Here is a 21170-nt window from a genome sequence, read left to right as displayed (position 1 = left end):
GAGCGGGGCAGGGGGCTGCCGGGAGAAGCACCCCGTGGTACGCAGGATACTGCTTGAGGCAGCAGCAATATGAGCCCCTCCTTTGCACTGACACAGCTTTAGAAATCAAAGGTGTTCACGCCCCTGAAAATCTGTGATTATCTGCAGCCCAGTGCTTTTTCCCGGTGATGTTTATGCAACAGACAAGGTCAGAGCAGACACTGCTGAAGGAGCCTGTAGCAGTCTGGCCTCAGGAGAGGAGCTTTTTATATTCCGGTTTGCTATCTGTTAACTATTACTGTTTCACACGTGACTCTTGGCTGGTAAAGCCATTTCAGAAATCTGAGCAACACTGTCATCTGAAATATCTCAAGGGGCACTCAGAAACACGATGATGTTTGAAATAGGCACAGCACTTGGCTTGCCTGAAGGATCGAGCTCCCTAGAGCAGTACAGCAGGGTGCCCACTCAAAAATGGGACAGCTTGGCTGTGCAGAGCTGAGGGTCCCTGTGCTGGCAGTGGGTGGGGCAGGCTGGGGAAACATCTGTCTGACAGGGATGATGAGAAGGTTACGTGGAAGGTAAAGGCACAGACCCGGAGCGATGGCTGCAGCAGTACCCAGGGTGGAGAAGCAGATGGCAGCATTTATCTGGGCCAGGCAGAGATCCACTGCTCCTCAGGATAAGGGGCAGAGAACCAATGTCATGCAGCAAATGGGGAAGGTTTAGATATCTCCCACCTCAAGAGAGGCTGGAGATGACATTTCACTGCCAGGCCTGAGCTATTCCACAGCCAAACCTGTCCCCAGTGATAAGGGTGGGGCAGGGGCAGTTTGGGCAGATCAGGGGCTCACAGGCAGCAGCAGGCAGCCTGCCCTGCCCTGGAGCTGGGCAAGAACCACAGCAGAGACAGGCAACACATGCCTGCTCCCCCGAGGGAAGGAAGAACTGGGAGTGTATTGTCTTAAGCATTAATGTTAATGCAATCTTCATAATTATTTAGTCAACAGTAATTGTTTACAGAGGAATAATTTGCAGTATTCGTAAATAACTGTGGTGGTTCTGCAAATTTAATGTAACCAAAGGAAGTGGTAGACGTATATGGCATAGGCAGGTTTATCCAGTTTACAGATGAATCCTTAATGTATTATAAATTTCAAGCATTCAACATTAAAACAGTAAGGGGTTTTCTCTTATGTTGTGAATCTGCATAAATTAGTAGTACCTCAAGTTCCTGCCAGCTCTGCCCCAGCACCACTAATTACTGCATACAATCATTTTAGCCCAGCACGATGCCACTCTCCTGCCAGCCTTTGCCAGGTGCTCCCCAGGTTGGAAACACCACTTATCATCCAACATCTGGGATGCTTCTGCCCAGGCATGGAGATTATGAATACCACACAGAATTAGCGGCCAGTAGATGGCTCGGGCAGTCACAGAACAAATTTTCTGTAGTGGAAGGACCAGTCCTAATTCTTCCAAATGACCCCTCTGAAAGCTGTAAGTGGATTTCACTGCAACCTGCTAAAATACACTTTCAGCTATTAAATAGAGAGCAGCATGTGGGAAATGAGGATGGAGAGATTCCTGTAAAGTGAAATCAGATGCTGAGGAGCTGGCAGAGCAAAGGAGTCACAAGGGGAGAAAGAGTGAATCTTTGTATAGTTGAGAAATCACCTTTTGTGCAAATATTTTGTTCTTGTGCAACAGTATTTTCTAACATGGCCTAAGCCAGCCAGACAGGGGTTGGTTGGGGAAGTGGCACCAATGGGCTACTCTAGTGCTGGAAGCTGCCCAGTGGCTGTGAGCTGCCCAGCTCCTGCCACGTGCAGTCCCGTCACACTCACCCTGTGACACTGCCAGCAGCATGGCTGTCACCAGAGCTCCTGGTGTGCCCTGGCCCAGGGTGGTTACTGCTCACGGCGACTCCGCTCTCCCTCTTCTGCTTGGGCAAGGCCCCTCTCAAGGGATCCTCTGCCTTGCTGGGACTGGGTCACCCTCCCAGGAGACACCTTGAGAGCTGGGAATTAAGAAAACACGTGAGTTCTATAATTCTGTGTTGCTTGTGTAGCACTCAGATCATGTGGAATCTTGTTAATTGACGGGGCAAAGCAAAATCCATTTTGTAAGTGTGTTTACTGAGTCTGCAAAGTGTCCTCCAAGGGATTCCATGCATGAGAGTGAGGTACAGCCATGCTCTGCCCCAAACCTTGGCCTTACACTCCTGCCTGCCACCCCCCCTGGCATGGATGGAGCCAGTGATCATGTCCATCAGGGCCACATTTCACCAGACAGATGGCATCTGGGAAAAAATCATCTTTGGCAACTCTGAAAAAGGCTCTTGGCTCGTTCCAGTAGTGCAATATGTACCCACGGATCAGGACTGAGGACTGGCCAGTGCAATTCTCACTTGAAACCATATTAATTTACAGGACTTGGAGCTTTTAGGGGCAGTTGTAGCCATCGCTTTCCAGTTCCTGGCACTACTGCGTGAACTTTTCCCTTCCTAAGCAGAGCTGGGCAGACAAGCACTCAGCATCATTATTTTCCAGGCAATCGTATTTGTGGTAAGAATATTGTAAAAGAGAGGGACTAGGGCACCTGCCTGTAGTATATGTGTGAGGATTTGCAATAAAACCCCCCAAAATGCACCTATACTCAAGTAGAGCTAGCTTTCCCAAGACCATCCACCATCCAATCACCAAGGACTTAAGTAATTTTACCTGGTGTAATGTCACTCTGGTCAGGTAAGAGATACCACTTTGGCCTTGCCAGCTGACACCAGCGACCATAGCTCTGCAGCAGGAACAGATGCACCGAGGAGCAGCACCCTGGGGCAGTATCACCCCGTCCTGCATTCATATCCCCTCAGCCTTTGGGGCAGGACACAGTGATGTGGGTCAGGGCACAGTGATTCAGTACTGAAAAGGAGCCTATAGGAAAGCTGGGGACAGACTTTTTAGAAGGGTGTGTTACAACAGGACAAGAGGTGATGGTTTTAAACTAATGGAGCAGAAATTCAAGTTAGACATGAGGAAGAAATGGTTTACACTGAGGGTGGTGAGACATTGTCCCAGGTTTCCCAGAGAGGTGGTGGATGCCCCATCCCTGGACACATCCCAGGCCAGGCTGGACGGGGCTCTGAGCAACCTGAGCTGGTGAAGATGTCCCTGCTCATGGCAGGGGGGGCACTGGGGGAGCTTGGAAGGTCCCTTCCAACCCACACTATTCTGTGATTCTGTGAGGGTCAGGGCTCAGTGATGTGGGGCACGGCAGGCAGGGCTGTGTCAGAGCACAGGAAGGCAAGAGATCTTGCCAGAGAAGAGACAGGATATCTGACAGCACCCAAGAGCTGAGCAGACAGGTTCAAACCCATCGCTACTACTCACACCCGACTCTCCCAGCGCAGCCTTTGCTAGAGATTTCTCAGAAACCCTCTGGGTGGATGTGGTTGTTCCCACCCGGAAACCACCCCACAACGCTGGGAATCTTCAGATCGCAGGTTCTTCTCCCACACTAACTGAAAGCGCTGGATATTTCGGTTTCCATCACTAGATGGTGCAAGAGACAGGCACAGCAGCCGGCAGGGCTGGGCTGGGTCTTGGCCTGCCCCATGCCCCTGCACCGCAGGCACCTCGTGTGCCCCTTCTGCCCCTGTGCACCCCCACGTACCCCTATGAACCCCCCACACATCCTATATAGCCCCATGCACCCCCATTTATTTACTAATACCACTATCTACCCTCTGCATCCCATACATTCCTCTGCACATCATGCACACAATGCACACCTGTGCATCCCATGCAACCCACAGATCACAGAATCATAGAACACCAAGTTGGAAGGGACAATGAGGATCATTTGATTGAACCTTCTTTGGCAAAAGCCCAGTCTGGAGAAGCTGGCCCACTATCCTAATGTTGGGGAATCCACCACTTGTCTGGGGAGATTATTCCAACAATATTTGGAAATTCCAGTGCATGGGACATGATACCCAGGGAGCTGGGAATTTCCAATCAAGGACAGATTAAACACCTCCTGAGAGGGATGCAGGTACTGCCTAGGGACAGCAGTAGAGACGAGGTGGCCTCCTGAGGTCCCTTCCAACCAGCTTTTCCAAGCATGTTGCTCAGCATCCCTCAGGTGAGCACCAGCACCACCATCCCATGGTGCCAGCAGCTTGTGTCTGCTCTAAGCCAGTCAGCTCCAGGAGGACAGACATCTGCCACTCACCTCCCAGCACTCCTTGAGTTAGGAAGTGAAGAAATCAGGTGTTTAAGTAAAAAAAGTAGCTGTTATTATTAACAAAGCTAAAAAAAGCCTGAAACGTGCTTGAGCAGCATCTTTGCACAGCAAGAGAGTGACCCCGTGCACATCAACTGCCCAAAGCAGCAGTGCTGGCTGCAGCCCAGGCTCTCCCCACCAGCTCTGTCTCACAAAAGAACTGCTTCAGCACTATGTAAAAATTCAAAATATTTAAACACTGAGGTGCAAGAAGCTGCTCCAGGGCTCGGGGAGCTCTGTGGGTGTCTCCTGACAGCTTGTGCTTTCCCAGGGAGAAAAACAGAGGCAAAATAACTGGCAGGGGAGTGCAGTGTCTGTTTTGTTATAGGCGTGGTGAAGAATTTTTTTCACTAAAGTAATTAAAATAGACTTTTTCACACATGAGAAAGGGAGGAAATGGAACTTTTGCAAAGACCCTCTTTACCTCCTCCCCTATGGCACAAGGACTTCTATCCTAATACACATGTAACCAGCTGAGATTTTTTTTTTAAGGTCCCTGGGGCAGCCATCCAATAACAAAAGCAAAGTTAAACAACTCCAAACAAAAGCAGCAGAAGAAAAGGGGTGTGGTGGTGGAAATAATGCCTGGCTAAGTAGGAAATTTTAATGATGATACATGGAAAAAGTTAAACAATTAGAACTTGAATCAGTCTGGCCCTGGTCCCACCTCATTTAGTTAATAAATGGCACCCTTCATTGTGTTTGATCTTATACATTGCTTTTTTCCAACACAGCGAGGAGTTCAGTGAAGGCTCCCAAGGTTGGGCAAGTCAGATCAAGGCAGCTGCTGTATGAGACAGGGCTGCCATGGGGATAACAGGGGTGTCACAGAGGGTCCCTAACACCCCCAGGTGCCCTGTGTCCCCCTCTCCAGTCTCGCAGTCAGGGATCACCCCAGGAGCTCAGCCGTGGGACTGACACTCCACAACAGCAGCGCCCAGGGCAGAGGGGCTGGATATCACGATGGCTGTAACATAGAAACACATCTGACATACGTATGCATTCAAGGGTGAATGGAAAATCACTGGCTAGGGAGTCATAAGCATGTTAATTATCTGAATATGCACAGTAATTAGACGTGGAGTTCCACTGTCCCAAACTTCATGAAGGCCTTTCATGCCACATGTGGATCCTCAGGGGCTTAATCTTTTAAAATATTTTTAGGCATGTACAAGCAACAATTTCCATATATGAATGCTTTCCAAATAAAACCTTTTAGATTAAATATCTGCAGGAGGCACTTAACCCACATTACTTCCGACTTTCCCACATACCAATCAACCACTAAAACCAGACCTATCGAGATTTAGCTACATAAGCAAACATCTCTCTATGATACATCAAGCCTGCCCTCACCCTCCTGATCCCCATGCTCTTGCCACCCAGCAGGTTTTTGCGGTTCGAGGGTCAGCAATGATAACGTGGGACAGGGATTTAGGGACCAGTTCTGTCCTTGCCATGCTGATGTTACAGCTCCGGGCTCGGGGAATGAGCCTGAGTGGTGCCACAGCCAGAACTGTGCAAAGAGATTCTTAAGAGCACTGTTTGCTTACGGCTGTACTGTGGTTTACATTATCCTTGGGCAGAAGGATGTTTTCCAGCCTGGGTGCTGCCCAGATCCCTCCCATGTTGACAGGGCAGGTGACACCCTCAGCCCCACAGAGCTGCAGCTCCCTGAGAGCCTGGGCCATCAGGTGGGAGATGGTACCTTGGGAGCAGCACCATGGCTGCTTGGATGCTGCTCATAAATCCCAGTCATCTTATGCACAGGCAGACGTGATAAAGCTCTGGACCACTGCAGGGTGAGGGGAGCCAACCCTGCGGTTGTTCTCATAATGGGCAGGGACAGGCTGGTCCTTCTCATCTCTGTGCCCGATGCATGCAGGGTCCCAGGAAGGTCTCGGGAGTTAAAACCAAAACAAATACAAAAAACACCAAACAAAACCAAACAAACCACAACATACAAAAAACCCCAAACAACCCCACAACAAAAAAATACACACGAAAAGAAACACAACCTAAAACCAAACACCCCCCCACTAAAATACAGATCAAACCTCAAACAAGGGTCTTAATGCCCAGTGCAGTGAGAAGTGCAGCTCTTTGTCTCCAAGATGCTTTTTAAAGTTTATCCAGTGTCCTCCTTATCCAGATGCCAAGTGACCCCCGCACATACGGGTGCTACCGCAGCAGAGACCCAGATGGGGACCAGGCAAAGGCCACGCTCAGTAATGCGAGACATAAAACTGACAATACAACTTTATTTTGTATTTCATACAAACAGCACCCTCCCCCTGTTGTATAGAGTTAAATAGCGTTACCTGGGGACGCAGGAGCCTCACTTGCAGCAGCTCCCACAAACCCCGTAATGTCAATGACGTGGCCTGAAACTGGGAACCAATGTGCCCTGGGCTGGGGTTGTATGAGCTCCAGCTTCAGGCTCCTTGGGAGAGGATCAAAGGAGTTGATTACTCCTAAGAAAAAGTATTATGAGGCAACCACATGGAAACGTTGATTTGTGGGAATTTGGTTTTAGCTTTAATGAAAAACCCCATGCCCAGTGCTCCCAGTGCTGTAATGGTGCAGCAGCCAGGCAAGGCCCTGGATGCCCTGCCAAGGATGCCCTGCCAGCAGCCTGCTTATGCATTCAAAATGATGGCAATGAAACCATTTATGAACTTCTAAGTTGTTCCCTGTGCCAAGGCTGCAAGATGCCTGGCATTCCCCTGGACACAACAAGATGGAGTTGAACAGGGGACAAGAGCTGCAGAGGGTGACACAGCCCCAGCTGGCAGCTGTGGCCATGTCTAGGTGGAAAATGGGAAAAGCCCCCAGGACTGTTTGTGTTGTGAGTTTTCCATTGCTCAGCTGAGCTGGATTCAGTCCTGTGTTTGGGGGAAGCCTGAACTTTAACACAATGGACACCAGAGCTCAGCCCAGCAATGCATGAGGTTAATGGAGGAATACAGAACAAATGTTTTTGACAATCTGCCAACTAATGAGCTCCAAGCAAAGGCCTGAAAACAAGGGCAGTAACACTTCCCACCTGATTATTGTTAGTCTCCTCATCATTTACAGTTGTCCCAAGTATTTCCCATCAGATTTCCCATCCTACCAAGCTAGGCTATGCAAATACATGAAAAACAAGGCTCGGCACTGTGATAAAGTTTTCCATGTGTTTCTTGTACTTCAGTAATTAAAAATCCCAACAGCAGAAGGGGCAGCTGGATGTTCTGCTGGTAGCAGGAACACGCAGGGCCAGCATCCCTGCGGCTGCGAGGTGGTACCCAGCTGGTGGTACCCAGCTGGGATGCAGGCTCAGGCAGCCTGCCGGGCACCGGGCAGGAGCCGCACCATGCGAAAATGTCTAAATGTGCCCATGTAACACCCTAAAATCCTTACTCCCTCTGGGTGCAGAACCTGTAGGAAGAAATTGCATGCCCAGCTCTAACCAGGATAACACTCGCAACCCTCCTCCAGTCCCAGATTTCTCAGACCCTTGTTACAGAGAGCCAGAGGAGAAGGAGTGCTTTGGCCATTGCCTCATCTCTCATCTTCCTTTTCCACAGAAGGGAAATGAGTACAGACATTTCTTTTCCAAACCCACCCTCCCTCTCTCACATGAGGAGGAGGAAGGAGACTGCTGCAAAGCAGAACCACCCTCATGGTACCAAACACACAGCTCCTATCACCACCCATGATGGCACCCAGCAGCTGGGTGACAACTCTCACTCTCTCCCCTCCAAAAATTAAAAGGAAAAAAAACTCAAACATTTCTCCAACAAAGCAAAATCCCAAGATCCTCAGAAATGTTTCCCCATCAAATAAAGTGGATGATGGACCTGGGATACAGGTACAAATCCAAACCTGCTGTCTCTGGACTCCAGGCTCATATCTGGGCTCACTGCCACTCCAGTTACTTCCTAAGTGTCTAGAGGGATTTCATGACCACCTCCCTGGCAGACCAAGATGGCAGCAGTCTGGGGAACTAGAAATAAAGGACTACAAAAATATAGCAAAAGCTGGAGAAGAGTCAGAACAGCCAAAGCAGGACAGGTGTGATGCAGGAGTGCAGGAGATGGGAATAGCAGAGGTGGGCTCCGTGCTATCTCATTGCCCTATAAAGGTGTTACTCGTGTGATCAGATGACAGAACGACTGAATTAGGAGTGAAAGAAAGAAAAAAGAAAAAAAAAAAAAAGGCCTCGTTGCATGCTTAGTGTGGAGATCTCTCAGGGAACTTGGATCAGTCTGTCTCAGCCTTGAACAGCAGTGCCCCAATCTAGGGAATTTCACAGCAAATACTGTTTTAAGAGATCGCCCTTTCTGGGCACACCTGCTGGGGTGGGGCTGAGCCAGGGACCCTGACCCACTGGTACCACATCCCAGACTCCTCAAGGGGTTGGTTTTTAATCCTTTGGGCAGCCGGAGGGCAGGAGATTAAGGTCAGGATACAGGAGTCAGCTGCTTTTGTTAAAGTGCCTTCTTTTCTTTGAGCTTTTAAAACACCCTCCTTGCTTTTTCAGAAGAGGCGGTGGGGCAAAAAAAAAGGAATACTGGTTTTATATGAAACAGAGTAGAGAATTAATCAGTATTTACACAGATCATGGATAAGGTTATGGCACAGACTAATAACTCAACACAGCAACCCAAAAAAGCAGAGTGTCAAAAAGAAGGAAAAAACCTGTTCGTATGCTTTCAACACCATCCCCTGGAGATCCCAAGTGTAAACGGTTTTATCTAGGAAAAGGCATTTTAACTTGGGCTTTGGCAGTCGGGGTTGATTACAGCCACATTGCGCAGCCGGCGGGGAGGACGTGGGTGGGCGCGCGGCCGCCCCACCTCTCCAGAGCGCAGCCCGGGTTTAGACAAGTTCAACTTTGGCATTGGGATAAACAGCCACCACGTCATATCCCTCAGGGGGTTTAACCCTCTCCTTGGCATGCGTCTCGCAGTACAGCTGCTCCTCGATGAAGAAATACCCTCTCTGCTTCAGGTTGAGGCCGCAGTCATCACACATGAAGCACTCGGGGTGGTAGAGCTTGTCCCGAGCTTTGACGATTGTGCCCCTGGTGAGAGATGGGGAGAGCTGGAGTGAGACGGAGCAATAACCAGCAAAAACAGTTTTTCCTGCTGCCTTGAGTAAATGAGGTGAGTGAAGGAAAGGAGCAAGGGTTTTTATGGTGAGTTCCCATCCCAACATGCCAGCCTGTCCAAAGCTTCCATCCCACTCCACTGTATTTCCAGGGGAAGGGATGCTCCGTTCCCATTTATCTACAGCCCCTGCAGCACCACACCACTGCTCAACGTAAAGCTGAGCCTCAAATATCATACTGAGCCCAGATCTGAACATCAGGAGCCGCATCCTCGAAGCGCTGCTAGCAGGGCTGGGGACATGGGCACCACAGCTCACAGCACCAGCCAGAAACACTGTTACAGGCATTTACAGAGCAGACCCAGCCAGCAAATCTGGCTTGAGCAGAACGTTAATTAAAATGGAACATAAATTGCAATAACACAAAGCAGAAAAGTGCCTATATTCTCTGAAGTCAGACCCAATATCCACCTGTCATCAACAAACACAAATAATCCACAGACCTCTTCTACTTGAACCTCAAAGTGTTTCTCCCTCCATAAGGCAGTGAAAAAGTGCCAGCACTATTCATAGTCCCTGGGCAGTTACTATGATAAGCAGGGCAGAAACCATCCCATGAATCATCCCTGTTTACTGCAAGATTCCCTTAAAAGGGGCAATCCGAACTGTATTCCTCAATTCCAGGTTTATATACGGTTAGCAAAACCCAGAAAGGGATTCAAAGTATTCTGCTAACAATTCCAAGATATTCTGCTATAAATTCTAACCCACAGGTCTGGTAGGACCTGACCCAGCTGCGTCCCTACATCACCATCCCCACTGAACCAGAGGCTGTGGTGAGACGTGACACTTACACAATGCCGTTCCTGCAGCGGGTGCACTCGGGGAGCATCTGCAGCCCGGACATGGCACCACCAAGCTTCGGCACCGGGGACTTGATGTTTCGGGGGTTGCTGAGTTTGTCGAGTTTTTCACCTGCCAAGAATTTTAAAACAGCCACAAATTAGGAACTTTTCCTCTTGGGCCTTTTTTTTTTTTTGATCCCTAAAGGAGTCAGATGAGTCTCTGTCTGTTACAACAGAACCTGTAACTTGCTTGTAAGGAAGTAAAAAGCAAATTAGTGAGACCAATTATCTCAGAAGTCACACAGCATTCAGGTTTGCAGATGACCAGAGGATGCTGTGCTGACCCTCTGCTCATCCTAACGAAGCATGAACAGTGGCAGAAGCTCTTGGCTGCATCAGCAGATGGTCTATCTATGCACTGTGATAGCACCAACTCAGTACCTGTATCTACTCAAAAGGCAAAGTACCCTTAATCTAGAGATGAGAGATTAATTTGCCTGCAATTCTATTTAGTGAGTTAAGATAGATAAATAGCAAAAAATCTCAGAAAAGCTCCAGAAAGAAGAGGTTCTATCACACCAACATTTCAGGTGAACTTGGTAGATCTACCATCAGTCAAGGAGACAAAAATGAAAGCCTTTTGGAGAATTAGGCAAGTTAAAACAAACAATAATAGAATTACATGTATTTTTCTTCTTAGCACACTCATTTAATCTCAAATAATCTGAAATAAAATATTGTGATAGAAGATAAGGTCTTCTATGGCACCAAGCCTCCTTTCATAGAGGTCCAACAACAGGAAAGGAAGGAATGAAAGTTTGGTGCGTATGAACAATATCAAGGCAAAGTTTTCAGTGTTGCAACCCCACTCCCTACACATCATCTATCATCTGCTCTTGCGTGCAGACAATACAAACATGCTTGTTGCCAACCACCGTGACACTTAAAAGCTTCCAGTATTCACTGCATGATTTTTCACGGCTCACAACTGACTGGTCTTTTGGGCATTTTTGTATCTGTCGTTCCTCTGTGATGGCCTAAGGCTATAGAAAGGAGAAGCTCATGAAGAAGGACAATGTATTTTATTCTATCAGCTGACACAGTTCAGAAAATAAGCAGAGGAGCTCTTGGATGAACAAGCCATTCTTTGGTGTTGGGCCTTCTATGCTCCCCAAGCTTCCAGGGTATTTCAGCCCATGATGCCCAGGAGGTCTAAGCAGGGTCCAGGCACTTTCTGACCCAGTTATCCATATGCACTACACCGGTTTTGGAAAATTCCACTTGGATCTTGCTCTGAAGCATCCACTCTGGCTCCAGGAACATCTTTGCACTTCCCAAAATTAATTGTTAGGACATTTAACTGGTGCATCATCACTGGTGGTCACTTGCTGATCCCATGCAGGTTCACACAGTATGTTTTAAGGGGCATTGCTTGGCTGAGCTTCCTTCCACTGAGAGATTCCCATTCCCCCATCCAGCACATCTCAGAGCACCCACTGTCCTGACCCTGTCCCCCAGGGCCACCCTGTGGACATGCAGGGACCCTCACTCAGCAGACCCCATCTCTCCAGCTGTGGCTCTGATCCAGCAACCAACACTGCCAACAGTCCCAGCCAAGCACGTAAAACCAAAGTAACTAATTTCCCACCAATCCTCACATTCCCAAGATATAATATAGTGTGGAGATGCCGAGCGCCTCGTTACATGCGAGTCTGCCTGCCCAGGAGTGGTCAGGGCTGCTCCACCTCAGGGGTCCCCGAGCGCTCAGCTGGCTCCAGCCAAGCTCCCTTGTCAAGTCTTTCCGCTGCCTTGCTGGGAATAAACCAAAATAACTGCTCAAGCTGTCGGCTTCCCCAGCGTGAGATATGGACTAGACATGCTCATCTGCCAACATTTAACAGTTAAGCTGTCACTGTCTCTCAGGCAGAACGCTTGGATAAGCTGCTTTAAAGAGAGCAGGACAGGGAGGAGAAGAAAAAAAAGAAAGACTTTTTACAGCAAAATGACCCCTGGAAAGAGGGCTCCCAAAAAGCTGATCATTTCTTTCTGTTTACCAGTCCACAACCTCATCACATTTTTATGGTCCTCAGCAAGGCAGCAAGATGCTGTAACCCCAGAATCTTAACCATCGCCATCCCCGTTTGCAGCTGCAGTGCTCATCCTTGCCGCACCAAGGACACCTACAGACACGGCTGCTGTGATTCCTCCAGCCTCCACCAGATCTCAGCAGGAAGCATTGCTCCTTAAGGGTGCAGGATGGGGCTGGTGGTGCTGAACAAGATACAGCTTTCAGCAGAAACACCTTCCATATAAAACAGGTCATTGTCTGGGACACTCAGCTCTTCAGGAGAGGAGATCCAGACTTTAAAAGGACAACGCACAGCAGGCTCGGGCAAAAGTATGTAATTTTAGGCTTAAGGAAAAAGCAGCAGGGGTGGAAGCTGTAAAACAATCTAGCAGAGACACTTCTGGAGATTTCAACCATACTGAAACATCGCAGAGCTTGATGCCAGGAGAGATGCTTTTCACTTCATTTCTCATCCCTTATGAAATAAACACCGAGAGCATCATAAAGGCCGACACAGGAGCGAGCCTGTGCCTGCAGCCAGTTGCACAGCCCCGCAGCACAGCACAGCCAAGAGGGCAGTGACCGGTGGCAGAGCCCTGTGGGTGGCATCTCCAGCCTCCTGGTACCCGTCAGCATCCCCTCAGCCCCAGACTCTGACCGAAGATGCAGGGGCTGCATCAGCGATGGGCTGGCACCAAGACACTGCTGGAGTGAGCGGACACCCAGACTGGCTGGGACAATCCCAGGCTCTGGGCACTGTCCTGGCATCTTTTCGTCCTCCCCTTCCCTCAGCCCACCCCCTTTTCTTTCTTCCTTCCCCCCAAACAGCAGCACCGGGTTTCTGTCAGCCCAGGGCTGCAGGATGCAAGGGGAGGCAAAGTTTCAGTGTTGTTCCTTTTCCCTGGCACAGAGCAGGGAGAAAGGCAGCAGTGTTATTAATTGGGATTTACACAGTTGCTTCCTATTTGCGTCTTCCTAATGAGGAGACCCGGGGGGGCAGCAGACGTCACCCCGGGAAGCTGCTCGTGCTTGCTCTCAGTGAAGGTACAACAGGAGCCTGTAATTAACAGCGGTTTTCCTGCCAGCCAAGGAGGGGCTATAATATTTACATGCAGTACTTCCAAGGCCGATCCTAATCTCGTGCTTTGCAGATATACCTCAGTACCACTGAGCAAACTAAAACTGGTGGAAATTGTCAGTGCTCAGAAGGACAAGGGGTAATGGGATCAAGCTGGAACACAAGAGGTTCCACTTAAATTTGAGAAGAAACTTCTTCTCAGTGAGGGTGACAGAGCACTGGAACAGGCTGCCCAGGGAAGTTGTGGAGTCTCCTTCTCTGGAGACATTCAAAACCCGCCTGGACATGTTCCTGTGCGACCTCACCTAGGTGTTCCTGGTCCAGCAGGGGGATTGGACTAGATGATCTTTTGAGGTCCCTTCCAATCCCAAACATACTGTGATACTGTGAAGTTATCTGTGATAATGCTTCTTGTAAAGCAAAACCCAATATCCTTGTAGTCAAAGGGTTCTGAGTCATTTTATATACACAGAAACTGAAGTGCAACAGCCTGACTTGCCGTCTCTCACAGCTTCCTAATGAGATTTGCAGTAGTTAGTATTTTCCCATAAAATCTAAGTTCCTGGATTCACATGATCAGAGTATGAGGCTCTTGGAAGGAAGCAGAAAGTCTTGCCCTAATGATTGCAAAGCAAAGCCTGAAAGTTTGAATGTAAAAATCCCCAATGGACTTAAAGTTGAAAAGCAAATAAAAAGAAGCTGAAATGTATAGTTTGGGGATCTTATTATTTAATGCACAGAGTTGGCTCCTGCCTGTGTTAACAACTGGGGCAGGAAGCTGTGACAAACCTGAGAAGTGAGCCAAGAGCTTCTGATCTCTATCCCTGCACTGCTGAGGACCATCCCACATCCTTATGCAAATGCCATTTACTTAAACAGGCCTATGGTTCTTCACCGTTTATCTTACGCAACTGCTTTAGGTCATTACATTTCATAAACGATCTCAGGAAAACAGCTGCCATGCAGAAGCTGTTTGCAAATCCTATTTTCACACGATGCTCAAGTAATCCACAACATTTGGTAAGCCCCCAGATGCTGGCCTGAGCATCCAAAATCCTGATTTGAAACCTGCCATCCCAGTGTTCCCCCTCACAGGGTGCTCAGACCCCCCTGTGCTAAGCTGAGCTGCCTCAGCACCCAAGTGACATGCTGTAAAGTGATAGAAGAGTTTACAAACCCACCCCACCAGCTCTCACAGATGGGTCCTCCTGGACATCAGCAATGGAAGAAGCAGGAGGTTAAGCTTCCAACAGCAACTTGGTGGGTGCAGGGCCATGAACAGGGTTCAGAGGGACTAAACGATGGTTCAAGCTCCACAGCATCACAGTGCCACAGCCATGGTCCTGGGGAGGTGTAGGGGACTTCCTGGGACACATGATATGTGACAACCTCCTTACCATTCTCACCAGCCTCCAACATGCCCTGCAAGTATCGGAAGGATCCAGACTGCTTAGGCTCCGAAATTGGCTTTTCGTAATCCTGAAGCATCTTGTAGACATCCGACTCCACATCAATCCCATTTCTGTTCCGCGGGAGAGACTTCAAGGGGTCAAGGCTGTTTTAAAGAAAAGCAAGAGAGGCTCACGTCAAATAGAAAAAGCAGTTGTCAGCATGTCAGGGAGGTACCGCAATCTCTGCATTCCCACAGATGCATGAAACACCTCTCTGTTCCCAGGCGTTTCTCTGCCTGGAGGAACGCCTGTCCCACAACAGCCACCGAACCAGGGAAGCTAAACTCGTTCCCTGTTCAGCTGCGATTGAGCAACACAGCCAGGGCTGGCCCTGTTACCAGATGCCTTCAGGAAAGAGGGCAGCTGCTTACAAGCGCTGGAAATCACTCTGCCACACATGGAATTTATTTGAGAAAAAAAAAAAAAAGGTAAAACAATGCATTTCATTAATTATGTAGGGCCAGGGAATCCACCCACCCCTTGGTACCACTGCTAAGGCATCTGGCATGGGGAGAGCGGGTGCTGCTGCCAGGCACAGACAGGACAGCAAATCTCCTTACCCTCCACAAATGTCTCTTTTAAAAAGCTAGTGTTTCTGTAGGTGACTCCGTTAAAAGATCCATTTCACCATCACAGAACACCAGGTTGGAAGGCACCCCAAGGATCACCTGGTCCAACCTTTCTTGGCAAACACACAGTCTAGAGAAGGTGGCCCAGCTGCATCTTAACAGTGTCCAATTGCCAGAACCAGCCCACAGTTTAAGTGAGAAACGGCCCCTGGTGCTGCACAGCACCAAGGATGGGACATGGAAGTAGCCCCACAACTACCCCCCAACCACACACCGACCTTCAGCATCCAGCCCCGGGGCTGCTCCTTGTCTGTATGTGGCACGACTGGGATATGCCAAACAACAAACAGTCATTTAAACCATCATTCCAGCTCATTTGATATGTCCAAAAATGAAAAGCGTAGTTTGGAATAAAAAAATATTTCGGGTGCATGTTTAAGTGTCCTGCTAAGCAGAGATGAATTTGTGCTGTTGGGCTTTGCTGAGGCCCCACAGTGCAGTTCCTTGGGAAGGGACTCCTGTTCCTTTTTAAGGAGAATGTCATCAAGGTCATCATAAAACCAATAAAAACAGCAAGAGCCCCAAACCCCATCAGACAGCTTAACATACTTAGCCATCATCCAACTCATTTTCTCCACTAGCATTATATTCATGCCCACTTAAAAACACAAACAAACAAAAAAACTTTCAAAAAAAAAAAACCCACCCAAAAAACCCAAAACACCACCAACCCAAACAAAATTCACTTTCGAATATAAAAAAAAAAAAAAGCAGCTTCATTTTCTGGGAGGGACCTGCCAGCTTCTCCAGTAGCTCCAGCCTCTCAAGACGAGTGGCCGAAGTGCTGCTGCCAAGGTCCCATCCCCATGACTCCTGGCCAGCCCAAACCCTCCTTGTGTGCCACCTGTGCCCATCTGCCCTGCCACAGCCCTCTCCTGCACCCACTCACACATTTTCAGTGAAAAGGGGCAGGTTTTGATGAGTCCAGCCTAATCAAGCACAAATTCAAAGAGAATGCACTTCTGACCCAATTCTACTCAAACACCCCAGCTGATCTCCTGGCTTTTGGCTCACACGCCGATAACATCAGATTTCGCTCTCTGTGTTTTTAGTGTGGTTCTCTTCTTTCCAACTTCATTAACTTTCCTGGAACAGCACAGGGAATGAGCTGGCTCGCAGCAGCACTGAAATACAAATTTGTGCAGGCACAGAGCTCCCAAGCTGAAAAGAGACTCCCTTCATTCTTTGTATTTGCTACAGACATTACTTTCTTGCAAAATATTTTGCCAGTCTGGAAAAGCATAAATCAGCAGCAGCGTAAACCATGCGATAGCATTGCAGTCCACAACCTGGCCTGTCTCAAAGTCCGAGTTATCCACCCAAGCCATTCTTGGCTACACAAAAGCTTTTTCTTTCCTCTGAGCATTATTTATTTCCCAGCCTTCCAGACAGCTGCATTGAGCAGACCGTACATTTATAAACATCCCAGTTTACCAGGGTTAATTTTCTCTGTGGATACCTCCAGCTCCCAGACCGAGTGATTGCTCCTGGGTCTGTGGCGGTGCAATCCCCACTCCTAGGAGGGCAAAACCCTCCAGCCTGCCTTGAATATATACTTGGAAAAACCAGGACACTAACCTCTGTGACACTCCGTGGCATTAATCCCACCCTTGGGACTGAATCTGATGCTGCTAATCTACTCAGCACCTTCACCCATCTCTGAGATAAATGGCTGAACATACCTTCAGCATCATGAGCTTAAATTCAGTGTTGCAGTTTCTGCATACATACATAAGGACATTTTCTTCAGAATTCAGCATCTCAAACCTCTGTGCCTTTCTTATTTAAAAAAAAAAAGTGTGTGTGTGTGTGTGCACATATCTGGAGCATCTCTGAAGCTCTGGGAGCACCACAGCAACACACAGACCCCTGAAAACCAAGGGGGATGTGGAGCAGAAGCCTTGCTCTGGTCCTACCTCTGGGCAGGGGAGATGTGGAGGCCACTCAGCTGGCCTGGCAGAGCCGCCTCGGAGCCGCTGTTGGGGTAGAGCCGGGTCGGGTGATGGTGCTGCATGTTCAACATCTGCTTGCTGTCCACGGGACTGCCGCCAGCCCCATGGGGCATTGACCTCCTGCTCTGGGCAGGCCCATTGTCCTGGAAGAAAAAGCAGTAAAAAAAAAAAAAAACACCTGTGATTTATAGTTCTTAGTACAATACACATGGAGAGACTGTGTTGGGACAAGCAGTTTGCAGTAATAATGTTTTATATGTGCTGTGGAAAATGGAGATAATGCAATGGGAAAAGGAAAACTCAGCCTCGACCTGCAGTTAAATCTTGCTGAATCTGTGCAGCTTTCCTTCATCTCCAACCAAATGAACTTGCCTGTTTCTCCACAGTGAGCCACTGCCAAGTATTCTGCATTTATTCTCCTGTAAAAGCATATTTGTTATTTCCGCAAAAAAAAGGCTGCGGGCCTGTTTCGCGTTACATCACCCCAAGAGCACTTATCGCTCTCCTGACTTTGGGGCAATCGCTCTGATTTACATTAGCGAAAGACGATAAAACCCAAGCTCTGCAGCCACACATGCAGGTTGAGCAAGACCTGAAGCCAAGGGGCCAGTCCTGGTACTCTCACTCACCTGCAGCTACCCTCATCCACAAAGATCTGTGTCCGTTTAGGGAGGTTTTATCCCAAAATAAGATCAGTCATTTACAGTGTGAAAAACACAATGGTCAAGGGTTTAGCTTAGTAGCCATGTTTTCATTTGCTTTTTAAATCCCAAGGCAAACTATGGAAATCTTTTTTCATATGACTTCAAGTCAGGAACTCAGACGCCATTAAAACGCAAGTTTTCCATATTATTTTAGCTACGTAAAACATTACCCACTTGTTTTTCCAAAGCTTTGTTAGTCAGCTCCACACACACCCATAAATCCAACAGTACCTACTGCTAATCTTGCCACAAGTCACTTGAACCAGGTTTTACCTGCTAACAGAGCCTGGGGAGCAACCAGCAGCCCCTTCCCCAGAGAGGGGCTAATTCCAGCTCTTGGGAAAAGCAGGAGAAAGACAGACACAGCCTAAGGATACACACCGGCTATTTCCAGCCGTGAGAGTAAGAAAGACATCTGTACTGATGGAAGAAATAGATGCTTGTATAAGAGGTGGTAATCTCTTTAATCTGGTTTAATCTGTTTCAGGGCAGATCCCCAGCAGTGCTGCCTTGCACCAGTTTTTCAGTAGACTGATGCAGAACCAAGCAGGAAAAGAAAACACCGTCCCATGAACAGATAGCAAAGCACATACTGCAGGGCTCTAACAAAGCTTACTTCTGACTAAAATAATCCAATAAATACTAATTGGAAACAAATGTCTATCACTGGTGCATAGCAGAAAACACTGGTGCTCCCAAGCCTTGTAAAAATGAACAGCTAAGAGAAATAAGAACCAGATCCTGCTAGAAAAAAACCTTGAAAAAGTCCAGTCGTTCAGTTCTTCCTAAGGCAAGACTCCCATTGATAAAAACTGGGCTTAATTAAGAACTCCGAGATAGTGCCTTTGAGGTTTTTTCCTGCCATCACCTGAAAAACTGCCGGCTCCAGCAAGCTGCTGGCACATCCACTGCCTCAAAACCCCGACAGCCAGCCCGGGCCCTCTCAGTTCTGCTCCCTCCACACACATGTGGGGAAAGCTGCTTCCAACATAATAACTTCAAATTATCTATTAAAAAAGGAATTTTGCTGCCAGGAATAATTAAGTGTTCCCCTTTTCATATTCTTAAAAGAAAAAAATAGATATATTACAACTGGGCTATGGGTGTCCAGTTCCCAGATTTACATTATTATTTCAAGGGAAATAAAGAAAACACTTTCAACCATGACACAGAAAGGAAAAGAAGGATCATAAACATCTCAGGGAAAAAAAGCAATGGCCCATTGCTGGCTGGCAGGCCATTGCAAGCTACAGAGTTATGCTTTTGAAAAGCCATTATCATTAATTATCTGTACATCAGGGCCCAGATGCACGCTCGGTCCAAGGGAAGCAGCGCCTGGAGCCTCACAGGGCAGGATCCTTGTGACCAGAATCTCCCTGGACTTGCTTTGATCCAAGGCAGCTTGGAAATCCTTGGCCATTTGTCCCTGTTAAGCTCAGCAATTTGTACATCAAAAGCAAATGTTGCTATAAAGCTAAAACTTATTGCTTGGGCACTCTCCCAAAGGCAGGAGAGCCCAGTGCTGGAAATGTGATGTTTCAGAGCCCTCCCAAGCTGCTTGGTGGCCCCGGCTGCCACCAGCAGCCTGTCCCCGTGGGGGGAGGATGCTTGTGGTAGTGGCAGCTCAGCCGTGTTATAAAGCCACAGGTGATCCAGCCACATCCACAGGGAACACTTGGCTCCTCCTGACAAACACCTACCCGACTTCAGCTTCAGCTATCCCGACACCTACCAGGACCAAGATAATGGAGACAAAGCAATGGATGTCCCTCAGCCTTTTTCACCAAGTTCTTTGCAGGCTTTGGTGGTTTCGTGTTAGGGGCAGCCAACAGCTTTGTGGGAAACACAAATACTTCTGAGACCACACCAGGCTTTGCCTTCCTTGTCACCCTCAGTTTCTGTGCTACACAACTTTCCTGTTGCACAACAAAAGCTGTTCACAGCACCGAGCTCAGGCTCCTTTCATCTCAAAGGCTGTTTCAGAGTTTTCCTGTGAGACCTCTTCAAGGCTTCACATTGTGCAAAACACTCATGCACTCGTTCTCAGAAACCTAGAACCAGATGGATTTCTTTCCAGTTCTCAAACTCAAGTACAGAAAAAAAATTCCCCCTTCGGGACCTAATTTGCTTTTCTCTGCTGGCTTTTTTTCCTGCTTTTTATGGCCTCTCTTAATTTAAGAGGGTTTGCAAACCCTTCCTAAAAGCTAGCCTGCAAAGTTTCACCAAGGAGAATTCTTTTAGCCTACAAAACAGAAACTTGGAGTTTGTTTTCTCACGCTTGCCTTCTAGGACCATCAATTACCAAGTGTAACCAACCTCCTGACACACAGCATTTGGAGCTGCTGGAGCCCAGGCCTTCCCACTCCCGGCAAACACAATTCACACAGCTGTCCTACAGCAGATAAACACAAGGAAGAGCTCAAAAGGAGTGGTTTGGATGGCTGAAGTCCCAGTGCCTGAGAGCAGGTGGGTTTTGGGGTGGTTTTGCATGCAGCAGCAGTAGTGATGCAGCAAGATGTACAGTGAGCACCCATGGCCAGGGTGACCTGCTCTGGTCACCACCTTGCTGGAGACCCCCAGCCTGTCCCTTACCCACCAGGGAAAGGGATGAGCAGAGGAAAAGGGATTATTTGGAGGAGACTGAGCCACAACAAGAAAAAAAAGGTGCTGTAGCAAGCACCTGCCTTGGCTACCCCATGTCAAAACATCTCCTCCTCCTCCAGAGGCATTTATCAGCTTTGCATGAGCACAGCCTGCGCCTTATCAAGCACAGGTAAGGGCTGCCCTTACAGATACAGTACTCCTGTCCCAAGGAACTATTTCCAGCAGAAGGAAAACACGACACAGCATATGGGAGTGTTTCTCTTGGCGGGAGTCACAGGAAGCTGGGGCAGCCGGGCACACGGGGCTGTGGCAGGAGCAGAACTTCACCCCACGCTGCCACAGGGCTAAAAGCACCAACGAGACACCCTGGGTTGGCTACTAGAATCACAGAATAGTTTGGGTTGGAAGGGACCTTCAAAGCAGGGACATCTCCACCAGCTCAGGTTGCTCAGAGCCCCATCCAGCCTGGCCTGGGATGTCTC

At 48.4% G+C, this 21170-nt stretch overlaps 1 protein-coding gene across 1 annotated transcript in view; it reads right to left on the bottom strand.

Annotated features, from left to right (window-relative positions):
- Positions 1 to 6504: 6504 nt before the first annotated feature.
- Positions 6505 to 21170, bottom strand: part of PDLIM4 (PDZ and LIM domain 4) — a 51421-nt gene continuing 36755 nt past the window's right edge. The window contains exons 4-7 of the mRNA XM_082063676.1: positions 17345 to 17523; positions 14746 to 14903; positions 10212 to 10332; positions 6505 to 9331 (exon numbers count right to left, since the gene is read on the bottom strand). Of these exons, the coding sequence (XP_081919802.1) occupies positions 9127 to 9331; positions 10212 to 10332; positions 14746 to 14903; positions 17345 to 17523 (663 nt within the window). The 3' untranslated portion in view covers positions 6505 to 9126. The remainder of the gene's footprint in view (positions 9332 to 10211; positions 10333 to 14745; positions 14904 to 17344; positions 17524 to 21170) is intronic.

Source organism: Streptopelia decaocto (assembly GCF_964273445.1).
Source record: "Streptopelia decaocto genome assembly, chromosome: 12".
Classification (NCBI taxonomy): Eukaryota; Metazoa; Chordata; class Aves; order Columbiformes; family Columbidae; genus Streptopelia; species Streptopelia decaocto.
The sequence above is the reverse complement of the archived record's forward strand: the minus strand, read 5'-3'. Positions and strand labels throughout refer to the sequence as shown.